Source organism: Bombus affinis, unplaced genomic scaffold, assembly GCF_024516045.1.
Source record: "Bombus affinis isolate iyBomAffi1 unplaced genomic scaffold, iyBomAffi1.2 ctg00000166.1, whole genome shotgun sequence".
Classification (NCBI taxonomy): domain Eukaryota; kingdom Metazoa; phylum Arthropoda; class Insecta; order Hymenoptera; family Apidae; genus Bombus; species Bombus affinis.
The window spans coordinates 218,984-239,404 of NW_026108879.1; the positions used below are offsets into that span (position 1 = coordinate 218,984).

The following is a 20,421-nucleotide window of genomic DNA, read 5'->3' on the forward strand; positions in this document are numbered from 1 at the left end:
ACACCTAGCAACTCAAAGAAGAAAGACCTTTTCGGGTGGTGCTACGAAACATCCACCACTCCGCAGACATCGACGAACTAAAAATAGAACTATCGAAACTCGGCCACGAAGTCACCAATGTCAGCAACATAAGGCATAGAGTCACAAAAGACCCGCTATCCCTATTTTTCATTGATTTAAAACAGAAACCAAACAACAAGGAAATCTACAATATCAGTCGCATAATGAACGTCATCGTTAAATTTGAACCACCGCAAACCAAAAAGGAGATAGTCCAATGCAAAAGGTGCCAAAGATATGGGCACACACAGAAATACTGCAACCACACCTTCCGCTGCGTCAAATGTGCAGGTACACACCCCACCGACCAGTGCAGGAAATCACCGAAAACCCCAGCGAAGTGCATCCACTGTCAAGGTGATCATCCTGCCAACTACAAAGGCTGCTCAGCCTACAAAACTCTGTACTCAAGCAAATACCCCAAACTTAGAACAAAAGAGGAAAATTACCAAACACCCAGCTCGCCGAAATCCACCGTTATCCCAATCCCCCCAACCAATCAAACACCCAGCCCTATCAAACTCACCACTCCCTCAAACTCCTATGCCCAAGCGGTACAAGGCACTCAAAATAAACCAAATAGCCACAGGGATCCTCCCCAAAATAGTGCCCCCACCTCACCTAACACAGACAACGTCTCTAGACTTGAAAAGCTAATAGAGAAACAATCAGAGCAAATAAACAATTTGCTATCGCTATTAACAATCATAATGGAAAAATTAATACGCCCAGACACAAAATAAAACCAAGACGCATAGCTCTGTGGAACGCCAATGGTCTAGCGCAACGCAAACTTGAGCTAGAACTCTTCCTAAAACACCAGCTAATCGACATAATGCTCATATCTGAAACCCACTTCACCGACAAAAACTACCTGAACATAAACGGATACAAGTTCTACCATACCCAACACCCCAGCGGAAAGGCCCACGGCGGCACCGGAATCATAATCAAAGCAAACATCAAGCACTACGAACTTCCACCATTCCAGAAAGACTACCTCCAAGCAACAAACGTAGCAATAGAAGACTATCATGGTACAATCACCACCTCAGCTGTATACTGCCCTCCCAGACACTCCATCGCCAAAGAATACTTCGACCACTTCCTGGACACCCTGGGCAACAGATATATAGCCGGAGGAGACTATAACGCTAAACACACCCAATGGGGTAGCAGACTGGTTACAGTAAGAGGCAAAAACCTCCTCAACAGCATAATAACCAACAACCTCAACTACCTTACCACATACGAACCCACACACTGGCCCACCGACACAAACAAAATACCCGATCTCCTTGATTTCTTCATAACCAAAAATATCTCGCCAAGACACGTCCAAATCAATTCCTCGGCCGATCTCTCCTCTGATCATTACCCCGTGATAGTAACAGTCAGTTCAACCATCATCGAGAATACACCTAATGGCTCCATTCATAACCAACACACCAACTGGCAGCTCTTTAGAGAAGTCTTTACCCGCACAACTTCAGCCTCAACCTCACTAAAAACCAATGACGAAATCGAAGCAGCCACGGAATACCTAAATGCGAGCATAATAAACGCTATCCGCGTCTCCACACCGGCAAAAACGTCCATCAGCAATCACGAATACCCCCAGTACATATTAAAAAAAAATAGCAGAAAAACGTAGACTAAGAAGGATATGGCAGACCCATAGAACACCGGAGGACAAACGCAAACTAAATAACGCAACTAGAAAACTATCCAAAACCATAAAGAACTACAATAACGACCGTTTTCACAAATATCTCGCCAGCCTGTCCCCCACAACCGACTCAAACTACTCACTATGGAAAGCCTCCAGGAAACTCACGCGCCCCCCCACAAATAATACCTCCAATCCGCCGCCCGCAGGGTGGATGGGCGCGTAGCCCTATAGAAAAAGCCAACATATTTGCTGAACACCTGACTGAAGTATTCCAACCCCATTCCTCCATAGCTGCAGCGGACGTCACCGAATACCTGCACACTCCCTTCCAAATGTCCCCTCCTATTCAACCCTTCACTTCTGCAGAGATCATAGAAGCAATCAGTCGCCTAAACCCCAAGAAAGCAGCAGGTCACGACCTAATAGGAAATAAAGCAATCAAGGAACTCCCCATAAAAGGGATCGCACTCATCGCATCAATCTTCAACGCCATCCTCCGCCTAGAACACTTTCCTAAGGCGTGGAAAATCTCACTAATCACCCTCATCCCCAAACCCGGTAAACCAATATATGAAGCCAGCTCCTATCGCCCAATCAGTCTCTTACCTACCCTGTCTAAACTATTCGAGAGGATGCTCACGAATCGTCTCCTTCCACTCCTAGAAGAATTGAAAACTCTCCCAGATCACCAATTCGGCTTCCGAAAACAACACTCAACAGTAGAGCAAATCCGCCGCATAACCCACATGATCAGCCAAACCCTTGAAAAGAAAATATACTGCTCAGCCGTATCCCTAGACATCCAACAGGCATTCGATAAAGTATGGCATGAAGGGCTACTCTACAAGCTTAAAAAAATCCTACCCCACCCATACTACTCCATCTTAAAATCCTACCTTACCAACAGACAATTCATAGTTAAATGTCTAGGCGCCACTTCCGTAACATTCCCAATAGAATCCGGCATACCGCAAGGTAGTGTCCTCGGACCCCTACTATTCTCCATCTACACTGCCGACTTACCCATATCAAACGAGGTAACAATAGCAACATTTGCCGACGACACAGCACTATTAGCTACCCACGCAGACCCGGCAATTGCCTCATACACTCTCCAGCGAAGTCTCGACTCCATGGAAAAGTGGTTCCAAAAATGGGGTTTTAAAATAAACGAAAAAGATCCTCCCATGTAACCTTCACGCTCCGAAAACAAACCTGCCCCCAGGTTACCATTAACAACACAATAATCCCAAGCAAGGACTCCGTAAGATACCTGGGCATGACCCTGGACAGGAGGCTAACTTGGAAAGAACATATCTCGGAAAAAACAAAGCAACTAAAGGAAAAACTAAGAAAATTCTATTGGCTCACGGGCCGACGCTCCAAACTAAACATACAGAACAAAATAACCCTCTACAAAGCCGTAATAAAACCTGTCTGGACCTACGGAATCCAACTATGGGGAACAGCAAGTAACTCCAACATTGAAATACTCCAACGCTTCCAATCGAAAACGCTAAGATCCCTATTAAATGCACCCTGGTATGTTACCAACGAAACAATCCACCGAGACCTCAAGATACGAAATACACAAGTCCAGAAGCAGATATAGCACAAGAGTCAACAACCACCACAACCCACTAGTCACCCAACTACTGGACACGACGGACCAGATCCGCAGACTAAAAAGAAAATACCCACTAGATTAAACCCTTAGTCCTACTAGAATCAACAATATAAAGCTATTATAATCCATGTCATTGTATCACGCCAAATTAAGTTACTGAAAATTCTCAACGAGAATTGATTGTAAATATTCTAATAAATAAAAAAAAAAAAAAAAAAAAAAAAATTCACATTAGAATAAAACTTTAGAGTTTGATCGTCTCTCACGGTGCCTAGAGTTCCTACATTTCCTACAACTCTCACCGTTCCTGTATCTTTCTGAGTTCCTTCATCATTTCTCAAGGTGCCTACACGGCCTAGAGTCTTCTAAGGCTCTCACTTATCCAGAACTCCGACAGTTCCTATAACTCTCAAGGGCCTAGAGCGCCTAAAGCTCTCCTTCTCTCATTCAAGACTAACTCTTCTCTCGTTATCTGTATCTTAATCAACGGCGTTACTACTTTGTGTGATTGTATAAAGTGTTGGAAATATACATTATTATAACTCTGACTTCCAGTGTTATACCGCATCAACCACCCCGATTATCCTAACCGAAATACGGGGATCGAACTATTCGTGGTGTCGATTATTCTAATCGTAACGGGAATTTACGACTCTCGTTGACGCGTATTCTAACGACCGCGTCTCCCCGCGATAGCTCGATTAAACATGGTCCTTCGAGCCGGATACTGTGTCAAGTGAAAAGTGCACGCCAGTGACACCCACTCTCATACAGTGCCACGTGAATCCAACACAACCAGCAGCGGAAGCGTTACCACCCCAGCGAGGTCAGTAACGTAAAGGGTCGTCACCTTTGAAGAGGTATAATTCGGTGGTTGAAACGCAACCACACAGCCTCCTGCCACAAAGTGGACAATCGCCAACAGAAGTAAGTTCAAACGATTTCATTATCAATTACATAAAAAATAATGGCAACCGGAAACGAACTTGCCGTCTTGCGTCGACGCCGGAGCTACTATATCGCCCAGTTTACACGCCTCGAAAAAAAACTCGACGACATTGAACAATCAGGCTGTTCGGAAGAGATCGACTTGCTTCAAATTAAAGAACGTCTAGAAACCGTCGAGAAGGAACTCCGTGCATTACAACACCAGATCGTAACTTTAGACGAGGGAGAGATCGCGCGCGGCAGTGAGCTAGCGGAAGAATACGAAAGACTGCAACTCCGAGTAGCCAAACAATTAATCAATACACGACGAAGTATACCGTCACAATCGACAAGCGGCGAATCAGCCGTCGGCCGCGAGTCCGCGTCGCTTAAACTCCCGGAAGAACAAACGCGCGGTCTCGAGATCAGAGAACAGTATAACGATATATGCGATCGGCTAAGACGTAACCAACGTACAGCACGACAACCCCGGTCATCGAGACCGGCACACAATGGATCAGCCACTGGTATCAAATTGCCGCGAAATGCTTTGAATCAGCCAACCTCTCACGATCCACTGGACCGGAAGGAAGTGAATCCCATCCAGGACAACAAGGATCAACCTCCGCCGACGGAAACCATCGCAGTAACTCGAATGGCGATCCCGTCGCACACCACGCGGAGCTCAGCGCGTGACACTCATAACGTGTCACCCACACGCGATCTGACGACAACCACGTTCCCATCGTCAGCATCGCAACCATCTGATTCAACGCCACAAAACGTCTTGAATCAGTCCATCACTCGAGATTCTCTGGATCGGACAAAGCTGAATCCCGTCCAAGACGACAACGGTCGTACTTCGCCGACGGAAATCATCGCACCAGCTCAAATGGCGATCCCGTCGCATACCACGCGGAGCTCACCGCGTGATACTCACAACATGTCAACTGTCCGCGATCTGACGACCACGTTCGCAGCGTCAGCATCGCAATCATCTGATTCGACGTTACACAACGTCTTGAATCAATCAATCGCTCGAGACCCTCTGGACCGGAAGGGACCGACTCTCATCCAAGACAACAACGGTCGTATTCCGCCAACGGAAACCATCGCATCCACTCAAACGGCGATTTCGTCGCATACCACGCTGAGCTTACCGCGTGACACTCATAACGTGTCACCCACACGCGATCTGACGACAACCACGTTCCCATCGTCAGCATCGCAACCATCTGATTCAACGCCACAAAACGTCTTGAATCAGTCCATCACTCGAGATTCTCTGGATCGGACAAAGCTGAATCCCGTCCAAGACGACAACGGTCGTACTTCGCCGACGGAAATCATCGCACCAGCTCAAATGGCGATCCCGTCGCATACCACGCGGAGCTCACCGCGTGATACTCACAACATGTCAACTGTCCGCGATCTGACGACCACGTTCGCAGCGTCAGCATCGCAATCATCTGATTCGACGTTACACAACGTCTTGAATCAATCAATCGCTCGAGACCCTCTGGACCGGAAGGGACCGACTCTCATCCAAGACAACAACGGTCGTATTCCGCCAACGGAAACCATCGCATCCACTCAAACGGCGATTTCGTCGCATACCACGCTGAGCTTACCGCGTGACACTCATAACGTGTCACCCACACGCGATCTGACGACAACCACGTTCCCATCGTCAGCATCGCAACCATCTGATTCAACTACACAAGATGTCTCGAATCAGCCGAATGCTCCAGATCTGCAAGACAGGAAGGAACTGAATCACGTCCAGGACAAAAACAGTTATACTCCGCCGACGGAGAACACCACTTTACATGTTACACCTGACATGGACATCATATCGGAGAGTCTTTCTCCACGACCTAACGCGAAGAATTCTCCATCGCCACGGCGGCGAGGAGCCACGCCTGCGAGTAACCCAAATCGGGATCATCTCCACGTTATTACCACTATGACTAATCATTTAATTGTTAGTAGTTTTCAGAACGCGCCAGCTGATTTCAACACTTGTCCACTAAGCCCACAGAGCACTACGTGGGACAAATCTCTGATTCTGTCTCTTGCGGATTGTTGGGCCACGCCGGTACAGCTACCAGCCATCAGCGAGAAGGCGCGATCCGGATGGGTCTACGGGGGGAGCCTCGTCCCTCAATCAACCATGACCTCCTCCACGCTTCCTCAGCCGAAACAGCAACGAGGATGTCCAAATGACATGCAATACTTTCACGAATCTGATGTTGCAGAGATACCATACAAGAAAGGCGAAATCTGCTCCAGGTCTTACCACGATACAATCCACGACATGTGGGACAAGATAGCACAATTGGGGCAGATCATCGGGGGGAGCTCAGTCCCCCAATCAAACACACAACTCTGCGGCGTGTTCGAATCTATACCATGCATCACCGGAGTTTCATTCAACGACACCTCCTGGGGCAAACTATTCAAGGACACCTCATGGGTCGAGGTGTTCCACGATACTGCATGGGCCGAACCGTTTCACGATACATCCTGGATCGTGAACTTCAACGGCCCCTTAACGCAACGGCGAACCAGACACCAGGACAGACGGGTGTCCTCTACGCAACGGCTTTTCGGTCGTATCATCGAGCTTACCCTGGCGACGACGGCCTCATCAAGGCAACTACAAACATCGAAGAAGGCAGATGAAAAGCGCATCTCCATACAGATATGATCTACCATTGGGAAATCGGCGAGATGTATAACGACACCTCCAGGTCTGAGGTGTCCTACAATACTTCGTAAGCCGAGCTCTTCACGACATTTCTGGATCCGTGAACTTCAGTGGCAACTTTCTTGGCAATGCCAAGAACCACGGCGGTCCAGACTACAAGGCAGTCAACGGTCCTTCGACGCAGCGACGAAGCAGTCTCCAGGACAGACAAATATCCTCAGCGCACCGGCCTTCCAGCCGTATCATCAAATTCCTCTTGGCGACCACTACATCCTCTGGACGGCCACAGTACACAGGGCAGCAACAATCAACAAGGAGGCGGATAGAAGATTTAATCAATTTTATCTCTACAGGTTTTTGATCGGTGCCCTCTCAACGGGGGGAGGATGTTACGCCGTGCAACACATCTGCACGCCATCGCGCGCGGCTTGCCAACCAACGGTCTACCTGTCGTCCTTCTAACACTCCATAGGCCCAAGGACCCACTATAAAGTAGCAATTCTAGCTGCATTGTTCGCACACAAGGTCTAAGCACATCTGTTTGCCAGAAAAGACTTTCTAATTCCAGAAGTGTTTTCGGCCGGTTTTTAGAAAGGTCCTTGGGTTTATTATGTGCTCTTAAGAATAACGAAGAAAGCGGAGATATACCTAACCGAAAATCTGAGTTTCCCTATAAACAATGTCGCCTAGGACCCAAGTTGGTAGGAGGTTTCTTCCTCCTCTCTTCCTTCCTAACATTGGTCCCAACCAATCGACATCGCGGATTATTTCCCTCACTTTACTAACTGAAAATGTAAGCAACGAATCCGCGTTCTTCGTTCAAAGGGCACACCCATACCAAGCTTTCCTCCGCATTCACATTAGAATAAAACTTTGGAGTTTGATCGTCTCTCACGGTGCCTAGGGTTCCTGCATTTCCTACAACTCTCACCGTTCCTGTATCTTTCTGAGTTCCTTCATCATTTCTCAAGGTGCCTACACGGCCTAGAGTCTTCTAAGGCTCTCACTTATCCAGAACTCCGACAGTTCCTATAACTCTCAAGGGCCTAGAGCGCCTAAAGCTCTCCTTCTCTCATTCAAGACTAACTCTTCTCTCGTTATCTGTATCTTAATCAACGGCGTTACTACTTTGTGTGATTGTATAAAGTGTTGGAAATATACATTATTATAACTCTGACTTCCAGTGTTATACCGCATCAACCACCCCGATTATCCTAACCGAAATACGGGGATCGAACTATTCGTGGTGTCGATTAATCCAATCGTAACGGGAATTTACGACTTTCGTTGACGCGTATTCTAACGACCGCGTCTCCCCGCGATAGCTCGATTAAACAATAATATTCATTTATCCATGTTCTAAAACTTCGTTCAGATTAATCAGACTGATTGAGTTCGATCTAGCAACGTGAAACATTGTGATTATATTCTATCTGCTATGTACTTGACTGGGAATATTTCTTTGAACTTCAACGCTCATTCTCATTAGTCAAGCAAATATTTCGTGGATGTAAATGGATAAATTTGCATACAACTGAATTTTAATCAGTTACAGACTGTTAGCGCAGACGTTAAGTCACTCGATACTTTTCCCCAGTGGCCAAGTATTCAATGCTTGAGTCATCCGTGAAGATTTATGTTATTATTCATTTTCCAAGATACGATTGAAAGTTGTTCGCTTAGAGAATTAAATTGACAAACCTAGTAGATAATAAATATTCCATATCTAGGATCCCAAACTTATTGAAATACAAATTATAACTGCATTAACTAATCAATCACTGGGAAAATTTTGATCAAATACTAATGTTAAATGTGTCAATTATAGTACCATGTTTCTAACATAATACTGATACAATTAGATTAATTCAAAAAGCTTATACCCTATAAACCCTATATACTCTATATACCCAAAAAGCTTATACCGTTATACCCTATAACCTACAATGATAACTGTTACAGCTATCTACCATTTACTACACAAATAAATTAAAGCTCTTAGAGCTAGGGATTGATAAATTCAACCGATTGAAGGCTCGTTTAAATACAGCCAGAAGATTAGGCAAGTAGTAAGTGAAACCGAATTTACACATTTTTCGATGAATCATCCTTAAAAGTATAAATTATCTTCACTCGCTATTTCACTTTGGTCAACAACACCTTAAACGTAATTCAATGCAAGCAGTGACGAAATTTCGAGGAGGAAGACGCGTTTGATCTGAAATTACCTGCGGATAATGCTCCTGCATGTCTTCATAAGACAGCCCCTCACAGATACCGGCGTGGAGTTCGTTGAGTGCTGTCACGTGTTCTTGGGGCGATTCCACGCCACGAGCAGTCGCGATAGTCCTTCGAAGGCGACTAGTTAGCACGCGCAGGTCGGGAATACGCATAGCGTTGAACTTGGTGGCCAACGCTTGTGCATATCTCTCGCCACGTGCGCTTAAAACTGCGTCACCACCAACCTTACCCAATACGTTGTACTCGCTTTCGCCGTGCTGTAATCAAAAGAGAGAGGGAGAGCTTTAGTTTTACCAAATCGTAGAATATTCTGATTACGTTCAAAAAGAGAGGCGTAGCAATGATAAGATTACGATCAGGCGAGAAGAAATTACTTTTGGAACCAAACCCTGATAAGATAGCAAGATTTTAAAAATACAATATGTATGTTTTTACGTATGCGTATACGTATACGTATGCTTTTAAAACATGTTGTGTGTAAACAATTGAGGACTCGTCATGCTAAATGAAGTGCTCAGTTATGTATGTTAATCTTTTTAATAATTGCAAGCGCCACGACCTGGCTCAATTGTCCTTGACTCAGCTTGTAATCTAAGAACAAACACGTTTCTTCATTATCGTTATCATTATCACTTGTCGAAAAATTCTTATAATTAAGACTAAAGACGCTAAGGCTGAGCTTCTAGGATTAGAACATTTGAGATGGGGATTAAACGATGACAAATGTAAAATTTGATGGATTACCAACCCGAGAGAAATAAAGAGTATGCGGCTCAACAGTGACGCTTCCAAGATATCCAAGGACATTTGTCTCCACATCGCCAGACACGATGCAGGACTCGATATCCATGCTGCCGGTGTCGATACGGATTCGTGGATACGTCTTCTCATCCATTGGCTCGTAAGATCGAATGTAATGAGCTATCTTCAATCGTAGATCTTCTTCGGCTGTTATTGAATCCATGCCAACATAGCAAGCGCTGTACCGCAATATCTCCTTGTAATTTCGCTCCAGTACAACCGGATCGTCGTAGACGCACTCGATAATGAGGACGCGATAACCGCTGCCCGGAAAAATAGTCGAAGACCTCGGCGCGCTGCGCTCGCATCACCAACGTGGCGTCCAGGATCTTCAAACAGGAAAATTCTTAAATGCAACTAACTGTGACGACTCGCAAACTCAAATTTCAGTATATTTCTTCCTACGCATTTTATTTAAATAGACATTAGACTATATCGATTTTCAATTGTCTTTCTTTGTATTGTATATTTGGAGAGATTGCTGCAACAAGGAGGTAGCTTTCCAATAATTTGTGTAAACCAGCAGAATGCAAGTCAAAATTAACCAAAACTATATCATATTTTGACACGTGCTATAAATTCATGATCTAAGCTAATATTTGTATTATTTAAACACATTTGAATATGAAACCTATACTTTTGTTTTTCTCTCCCGATAAATGCAATTTAAATACTGAAAGTGTCTTCATGTTGCTACAGGCCCTTCGTCAAAATTAATTATCGCTTTGTTCAATTAAGAACACCGCCGGCCATAAATATTAGGGCACATATTGATATTTAATACGAATGGAGTGCTTTCGTTTCTAGTAATTTCGTTATAAATCTGTTATTTCATTCGCGGCATATGTACTTTGTAATGTAAGATATAGCAGATAAAGAAAAGTGTCAAAGTGTTCCAATCGATGCTTATAACGTGTAGATGTCCTAATAATTATGGCGAGTAATTTATATATGAATTTACATGTTGGTTTCTCTTATTGTTAACATATATATCAAGACCACATAGAAAGAATACGATAAATTAGAATAAATAGGAATATTTCAATATGATATAATTTGGAAGGAAAAATGCACCGTTAATTTCAGAATTAAATAATTAGTTTCCTATAATATCTAAGATACGTTTCCACATAGAATTTAAAATTTAACGTGAAGACACGTTTTACCGTTGTAGTCTTCATATTGAATTCGTGTCATATTTGTTCAATTCTCGACTATTTCTAAAGCGCATAATATCGAGAAAATAACGAGCCGATCTTAAGCTACTTTCAACACCATGAACTATTGCGGTTTCTATCGTGGAACGTTGGTACATGTTGTTAAAAATATTAAGCAAGGTAAAACTCGTACGACGATATTCGGTTCGGTCGGAGAAAGGTAGACCGGCTTGACTAGCCTCGGTTTAATCGCGTCGTCCACCGTTAGCGCGATCTATGTATAAATACGACCCTTGACCGTTCTAATATTCTAATCTATTCTTGCAGCTCCGGTTACATAATAACAAAAAAAACACGTGTTTCTTCTTCCGGTCGGATTCTTCAAATGCGCAACGATTAAAATTCTTTCTTAACTTTGTTCTATTATTTTCGATCAAATGCAATCGCGCGTGCTTGCATTCGTTTCGACATTGAATCTTTCTCAACTTTTTTCGATTACTCTCAATCAAGCATAACCGAGCGTATTCTCGTTCTCGTGTTGATACCGAATCTTTCTCAACTATTTTCAATTATTTTCAATCAAATACAATCGCGTGTGTTGTTGTTCTCGATTCGATACTGAAATCTCTTGAACTTTTGCGATTATTTTCGATCGAATGCAACGGCACGCGTTCTCCTTTCGATACTGAATTTATCTCCAGATTCTATTCAATTTCACATCTTTACTAGACGTTTGTCACGCGTCTAATTGATGCTTACAGCTACGGAATTTCCGCCTGCGAGCCATGTAGCGCACTCGTGCATCGCGTCTCGTTGGGCCAGAGCTCTCAACGCTGCGTTTGTAACCCCAAACTCTTTTGCCCTGACGTCACCTTAGGCGACCACTTCTAAACATTCTCCAGACAGCCGATACTTGAACATTACACATGGCGACCTTGGCGACAATGTATATTGCCGGAGTACCTGAGGGTTCATCTATGTCCTAACGATCCTTCCACCGAATGTTCTAGAAGCGTAGCAATAGTCAGTACGCCTACAGGGTAGTGGGGATAATGAAGGATGAAAAACAAAAGAAGAAACAGATGTCACCGAGAGTAAGAAAATATTGTAAGAGCCTCAGTCTCGAACGGCCACGGCTAGAGTTCAGAAGTGTATAAACGAGGAAAAAATAAAGTTTTCTTCTTTCCTTTAAATTTCTTTCTTATTTTACGTGACATTTTGGCGATCCTGCCAGGATACATCAACGTTGGATAAAACAAGATTACGGTTTTGGCCTACGGGACATCCGACCAAAGGTGTATCAAGCAACCTGGATTACGAAAAACGGTTTTATTAGTAAGTAGAACCATTTCCTCTAAAAGGATCGATCGATTGCATTCGATAACGTCAGACTCCGACGATCTATTACTCTGAAATGGACAAAAGGGACGATAAGAAAATTACACCTGTCGCTTCGACTAGCGGTGATCCAAACCTGCGGGCAATTTTGGATATGATGCAGCGCCAGCACGAAGAACATAAGGCAGCTATAAATGATTTGTATAAACTAATTCGCGATGAAAGCACTCAACGGATCAAGGAAATAGAACCAATAGGGAAGACTGTGGCCGAACTCAAGCTAGGAGTACAATCCTCCGTAGATACGTCTGAGTTCAACTCAATTATGACAGACGATACTAGTTCTGCCAGCAGAAGCACTACTCGGGACACCCGCATAGTGAAATCTCCGGAAGAACGCGTTCGGATCAAAGAAACTCCAGAAACCTCCGACCCAGCGAACTCCGAGGACGAGGAAGAAGAATCAGCCTCGTACGAACGACATATGTTCGACGCGAAAACCAGCATCGAGTTCATCCCAGTCCTCAACGGTCAAGATGACATTGGAGTGGAGGGATTCATCAAGCGGGTAAGCGAAGCTAGATCGGAATGTAAGGAAAAGCGTGCTTTATTGAAATTAATTTTAACCAAACGCATTGTCGGCGAAGCCGAAAGAAGCATTAGACATTCAGTTATCGAGACGTACGGCGCCTTATTCGAAAATCTGAGGAAGTTCGTATCGATTAACGTAACTTCAAACGGTGCGCGAGATATATTACAAAGAACTCGGCAAAGTTTTAACGAATCAGTACACGGTACGTCAAAAGATTTCGACACGGTCTTAATGAACTTATATACGCATTGCAACACGAAATCCGCGATCCTATTCGACGAGCAGTCGCGATAGACCTAGAGAACGAACGCGCAACCGAAACGTTCATACTAAATTTAAAACCCGAGATAGAAATCAGAACATCAAGCATGAAACCGCGCACCTTACAAGAAGCACAAGATGCCGCGTTCGAAGCAGAACTATTAATCGGAGAAATTGAGCGAAACCGCGGAAATCAGTGCAGCCAGCAAATAAGAGCTCACTCATTCGCCCGAGGGAATGTATCGTCACAACGCAAACCCCCACTTAGGAGCGGTCCGATGACTACGCTCAATCGCCTGCCGACAAGCACTCAAATAAACAACGGAGGGAGAATGAAGTGTTTTAAGTGCAACCAAATAGGACATACCGCAAATTACTGCCGAAAATTTTCAACCGGCCAGCCAGCGAAATCTTCCGCCACCGCGCAGCTACAATATAAACATGGAGAATGCGGGACGAGAAGAGGAAACAGCGCTACCAGAACCTCGAGAGACGTCGTACGAGTACACGCAACAACAGGAAAACTTCTATCCATTGGAGTTCGATCGGGAACAGAAATCAAACGATATTTAATCGATACCGGTGCAGGAATAAATTTAGTTAAAAGATCAAGTGCCATATTTAAACCTAAAATGACAGTAGCTAAAACATTTTACATGGGCAATGACAAATTCCAAACTGACGAAACAGTAGACTTTCAATTCTTTAACATCATGAACACATTTCACGTTGTGCCAGACGATTTTCCTTTAATAGAAGACGGAATAATTGGTTTACCTATGCTCTCTAACTACTCATATCGAATTAACAACGAATCGATACAATTAAACGGGAACGAAATATTTTTCCAGGCGCCGAAAACCATTCTCCCAGGGCAAACCAAAATCGAAACAATTTATCTGGATAAAGTTCCGACGAGAGTATGTTTCTGCAATACTGGTGAGCAACCAACTATAATCACTAATGATCTTTCTTATGAACACGATCTCGATAAAATTGCTAAAATGAAACAAATAATTAGACTAGACCATATTGAAGACAAACTTCGTATTCCTATCGAAAAGATCCTCCTACATTACATAGACGTGTTTGACCTAGAATCCGATACCCTACCTTGTACTAACCTAACAAAACACACTATTACCCTACGCGAAAACAAAATCGTCAATACCAAATCGTACCGACCTCCCGAGGCCCATAAAGCAGAAATTGAAAAACAAATGAAAAAAATGTTAGATAAAAATATCATTGAAGAATCAGATTCTCCTTACAACAGTCCAGTATGGGTAGTACCCAAGAAATCAGACGCATCAGGCAAACAGAAATGGCGTATAGTTATCGACTTTCGAAAATTAAATGAACCTACCGATCAAGACGCCTACCCACTACCGACAATCGACGACATTCTATCACAATTAGGCAACGCCAAATTCTTCTCTGCTCTAGATTTATCTTCGGGATTCCATCAAATATCTATGGACCCCGACTCAAAGAAATATACAGCCTTTAGCACACCTCAGGGACACTTTCACTATAATCGCATGCCATTCGGTTTAAAAAACGCCCCAGCCACCTTCCAACGCATGATGGATACCGCGTTACGAGGATTATTGAACAAATACTGCTTTGTATACCTTGACGACATAATAATATTCGGTAGTACAATTCAACAACACAATGAAAACCTTGCTATAGTATTGCAAAGATTAAAAGAGTTAGGACTAAAAATCCAACCCGACAAATGCGAGTTTCTAAAACCTGAATTAGAATACTTAGGACATGTCATAACACACGAGGGCATAAAGTCAAATCCTAAAAAGATCTCCGCAGTTAAAGACTTTAAGATTCCCAAAACACAAACAGACGTAAAGTCATTTCTCGGATTAGCTGGATACTACAGAAAATTCATTAAAAACTTTTCCAAACTCGCCAAACCATTAACAGATATCACAAAGAAAGACAATCCTTTTAGATGGACAGAAACGCAACAGACAAGCTTTGACACACTAAAAGAAAAGCTATGCTCAGCCCCAGTTTTAGCATACCCAGACTACACGAAAACATTCACACTCACCACAGACGCTTCCAATGAAGGAATAGGCGCAATCTTATCACAAGACGGACATCCTTGTTGTTACATATCACGGACACTCAACCCCCCAGAGAAAAATTATTCTACCACAGAAAAGGAATTATTAGTTATCGTATGGGCAGTTAAGAGACTCAGGCAATACCTGTTAGGAAGACGATTCGTTATTCGAACCGATCACCAAGCACTCACTTGGCTCAAAAATTGCAAAGACCCTTCCTCGCGTTTGATTAGATGGAGACTTAAACTCGAAGAATACGAGTACGATATTCATTATTGCAAAGGTAAAGAGAACACAGCAGCCGACGCACTTTCCAGAAAAATTTACCAAATTACCGACAAATCAGTCCCAGACACACCTGCAAACTCCGAAAATATTGTAGAACACTTTAACGCATGGTCAGAAGACGCGACACACCCGAGACGACTTAAAATCACGCCAAACGATCACACCTTCTATCAATTGAATAGAGAAACATTAGGTCCATTCGACAAAGATACTTGGATTCGAAAAATTTTTGAACTAACCAAGAAACACAAGAAAATTGGGATAGGAGACAATAGTTTTACCGAAGCCGAAAAAGCTAGGATCAAAATAACACTCATGTTTATTAATGACCAAATTGAAGAAATAACTTTTGCATACGAACCAATACAAACCATAACTGACGAACAAGCTCTAGACATTATACGCGAAAACCATAACGACATTAGTGGACACTTGGATATTCAAAAGACATATAGTAAAATCAAAGACCAATTCAAAATCCCACGCCTCATGGAAAGGATAGAAGATTTTATAAAAAATTGCGAAGCTTGTCAACGACAAAAGCTAGTTAGAATCAGACCCAAGGAACAACCCGTAATTCCTCAGACATCAGTAGAGCCAAACGAAAAGATAGCCATGGATCTAATTGGTCCGATGCCTAAAACCACACGTGGAAATCAATACATTCTTTCGACTCACGATGACCTAACGAAATATCTCGTTTTAGTACCACTGAAAACACAACGAACCGAATCGATTATCGATGCACTACTGCACCACTACATTTACATCTTCTCAGCACCCAAAACGATACTAACAGACCAGGGACAGAACTTTATTAGCGAACTAATGGAAAAATTCGAGGAAGCATTTAAAATCAAACATATAAAGACCACTAGTTTTCATCCTCAATCTAACGGATCCTTAGAACGAAAACACGCCACAGTAAAAGACATGATTCGCACGAGCCTACACGATTCTAATAAAGAATGGGATCAGGTATTAGACTTTATTTGCCTAGGGTATAATACCGCGATACACGATGCAACTGGATTTTCACCCTTCGAACTAACATTTGGAAGAAAAGCCAACCTCCCGTCTTCCGTATCCCGAACTTCCAATTACACTTACGAAGAAATGTTTGCACTATGGCAAAAACAATTGCAAAAATATAGAATGATAGCGAAGAACACTCTTGAACAAAGTAGAAAGAGGTACATGAGAGATCAAACAAGAAAAATCATTAGAACTCAAACCTTATTTAAGGAAGGAGATCGTATACTCCTTCACAACGATCATAAGTCGGATAAATTGGACGACGAATGGTTAGGACCCTACGTTATTAAATCAGTCAAGACACCGTATTATGAGATTCTCATTAGAGATCGAGTTAAGAAAATCCACGGTAACAGAATAAAACCTTATTTTTCAGGACGATCACCCTTGCCGTCGGCTTTACCACCCTTAACGGATTAAAAATAACCCCTATTGACAATAATGGAATATTTCATGAGAAAAGATCCAAAGCATATCTTTATAGCGAACACATAAATGTTATTATAGGACTAGATATTAGTGCTGTATTGGAACAAGTAAGATATATTGAAAAGGGAGTAGCCGAAGTTAGGAATCATTGCGAGACACGAAAAGACTGTAACATATTACCAGAAATACGCTCTTTACAAGCAAAACTAAATAACGTCAGAACACTTAGCATCGAATTACGATCCTTAGCTCACATTCATCTCAGAAGTAGACGAGGACTAGTAGACGCTATCGAATCTATTAGTAAAACTCTTTTTGGAACCCTAGCCGCGAACGATCTAGATATAATCAACAAAAATATAGACAAACTCTTTGAAGAAGGTAACAGCCTAAAAACCATAGTAGCCAACCAGACAGCTTTGATTAAACGAATTTTAAATAACGACGTCATCCAGCGACTGAAACAAGTAGACACAGGTGTAACAAACGAACTTAAAACGCTTAACAAAAACGAGATCACCTTAATAAAAGTCATAGCTCTAGAAAGCTCACTCTCTGACTTACATTTCCAAATCGACGAAATATTCAATTTAATCATCTTAGGAAAACAAGGAATAATAAGCCCACAGATTATTGATCCCGGAACTTTTATTAACAATTACGCCCAAGTACTAGGTAGCAAAACAGTAGGAAACGCTTTTATACCAAAGGAAGAGAATTTCCAAAATGTTTTAGATATCTCAGAACTCACATTGTTTACTCGACAAAACAAAGTTTTCTTTGTAATTTCTGTACCAACAGTTATGGACATGGAATGGGATATAGAGCAAATATATCCCATACCATCTCTCACGAACAAAGTGTTTTTAGCACCTTTAGTAGTTCATCCGATATTTTTAACGTCAGGACTAAATTACATCAATGTCGATCAAAACTACTTGGATAAGCAATGTTCTATATCTGACTTTTACATTTGCAAACAAACTCAGCCGATTCACGACCGTCGAGTGAAGCACGATTGTAACTCTGAAATCTTAAGCGCAGAAAACACTGTCAAATTCTGTAAGGTGGTAGTTTATAACATTGAAGATATAACTTTTATCCCATTAAATGCTGAGAATCATTTTATAGCTATACCAGAAAAACCAATAGATCTGAGCATTTTCGAAGAAAAGACACATCGAATTGTTAGACTAGAGAAACCATCTTTGTTACAAACTAATAAAACCGTAGACATATTGTACAAGAATAACCATATGAGAATCAGTGGTAGTAGCAAGGAAATTTCTTACGAGATTAAAATCAAAACAGTCAATGTAACTAATGATTCAGACTGGATTATTTTACTAAATAAACTAGAGAAAACTACAAAACTTATTAACGATAATTACGGATACAAAAACACTCTGGATTGAATCGAAGATCAAACGAATCAACTAACTTTTGCTCGTAGAATCGATCAAGTTGAATCACGGGGAATATCTATATTACAAATTATAGGATATTTATCCATTGCTCTCATATGCTTATACTTTCTCAACAAAATAGGAATGCCGAAATTGTATTTTCATTTATTCTGTTGTAAAATCAAGCGAAACACGACAAATAACAATCCATCAGCCAGCGCTCCGATGCCAATCAACCCGGCACCTATCAACATATTCACCCCGATTCTACCTGTGCCCAGCACCAGCAACGATTCACAAGTAACCTTCGACCTGGAAACACCCAAGGCAAAATTTCACCCATCTATCTTAAAGAGGAAAAGGAATCTATCTATCCATCTATCTTCGAGGACTAAGTTCATTCTAAGGAGGGGGGAGTGTAACCCCAAACTCTTTTGCCCTGACGTCACCTTAGGCGACCACTTCTAAACATTCTCCAGACAGCCGATACTTGAACATTACACATGGCGACCTTGGCGACAATGTATATTGCCGGAGTACCTGAGGGTTCATCTATGTCCTAACGGTCCTTCCACCGAATGTTCTAGAAGCGTAGCAACAGTCACGTACGCCTACAGGGTAGTGGGGATAATGAAGGATGAAAAACAAAAGAAGAAACAGATGTCACCGAGAGTAAGAAAATATTGTAAGAGCCTCAGTCTCGAACGGCCACGGCTAGAGTTCAGAAGTGTATAAACGAGGAAAAAATAAAGTTTTCTTCTTTCCTTTAAATTTCTTTCTTATTTTACGTGACAGGGTCACCGGTGGCCGGCACTCAACTTGGCCGTGGTATCATCAAGATCACCGGTGACCGGCGCCCCAAGATTAGTAGCAATACATAATTTGAATAATTATTTTTTATTAGCAATTAATTATAACTATTTATCAATAGTTATAAATTTTTTATTATTACCATCGTTACTACAATGGTATGACGAAATTAATGCAGTATAAAATATATAAGAATAGTTTTATTTATACATGAAATATAGAACAATTATTTAGCATTTCACAAAGGAACAATATGAAATAATGTCTTTTTATGTTAATGAATAATGTTAATGAAATAATGTAAAAACTAGGAAGAGCACAATGTAATATATTACAAAATAGAAATTAAAATTTGTTCAAAGCGCCGCAAATGTTGATTTACGTAACAAGTCTATTTAGCGTATGTAATAAATCCTCTTAACGACCGTGTTGAAAACAAAAACGGGAAAAATGAAAAACTAACGAATTAATGATCAAACACGTGACTTGTACACATAATACAACCACAAAATAGGAAGTAAAAAAAGAAAAAAAGAAGAAACACAGATAATTGTTGGTCGAATGGAAATAATACTACGAAGCCGCTTATTTAAGATGACTAATATGATTTAATGAACAGGTTTCGTTTTTAAGTGTAGCAATTGGCAGTAAACAAAACAGAATTCCCAACCTTTAGTGGAATCGCCGTTCCAGTTGAGTCTGCGCGAATGGCGTTGTGCCACTTGGCTTTTTCCACGACCTGGTAAACCGCACATCGCGATTACAACCCCTGAGAATTTTCGGGGAGACTTCATCATCCCCGACGTCCTTATTGATTTTATCCTTGATATTATCCTTGGGTTCTGAAAGCAACAGAATCTATGATACTCGTGTAATTAATTGCATTTTCACATGCTTGATGTGTAGACGTATGGCCAGTGATAAACATCAAGGAGACAAAGGATTGTGCAACAAAGACGCGAGTATAAATGTACAGA

The 20,421-nt window shown here is 42.0% G+C and overlaps 1 protein-coding gene across 3 annotated transcripts in view; it reads right to left on the bottom strand.

Annotated features, from left to right (window-relative positions):
• Positions 1-12,040, bottom strand: part of LOC126927600 (6-phosphofructo-2-kinase/fructose-2,6-bisphosphatase-like) — a 136,610-nt gene extending 124,570 nt beyond the window's left edge. For 2 of the 3 annotated variants that reach the window (XM_050743657.1, XM_050743654.1), the window contains exons 1-3: positions 11,955-12,040; positions 9,986-10,367; positions 9,225-9,494 (exon numbers count right to left, since the gene is read on the bottom strand). In XM_050743657.1, coding sequence (XP_050599614.1) covers positions 9,225-9,494; positions 9,986-10,201 — 486 coding nt within the window. In that variant the 5' untranslated portion in view covers positions 10,202-10,367; positions 11,955-12,040. The remainder of the gene's footprint in view (positions 1-9,224; positions 9,495-9,985; positions 10,368-11,954) is intronic. The other variant, XM_050743655.1, reaches the window with a different exon arrangement.
• Positions 12,041-20,421: the final 8,381 nt, after the last annotated feature.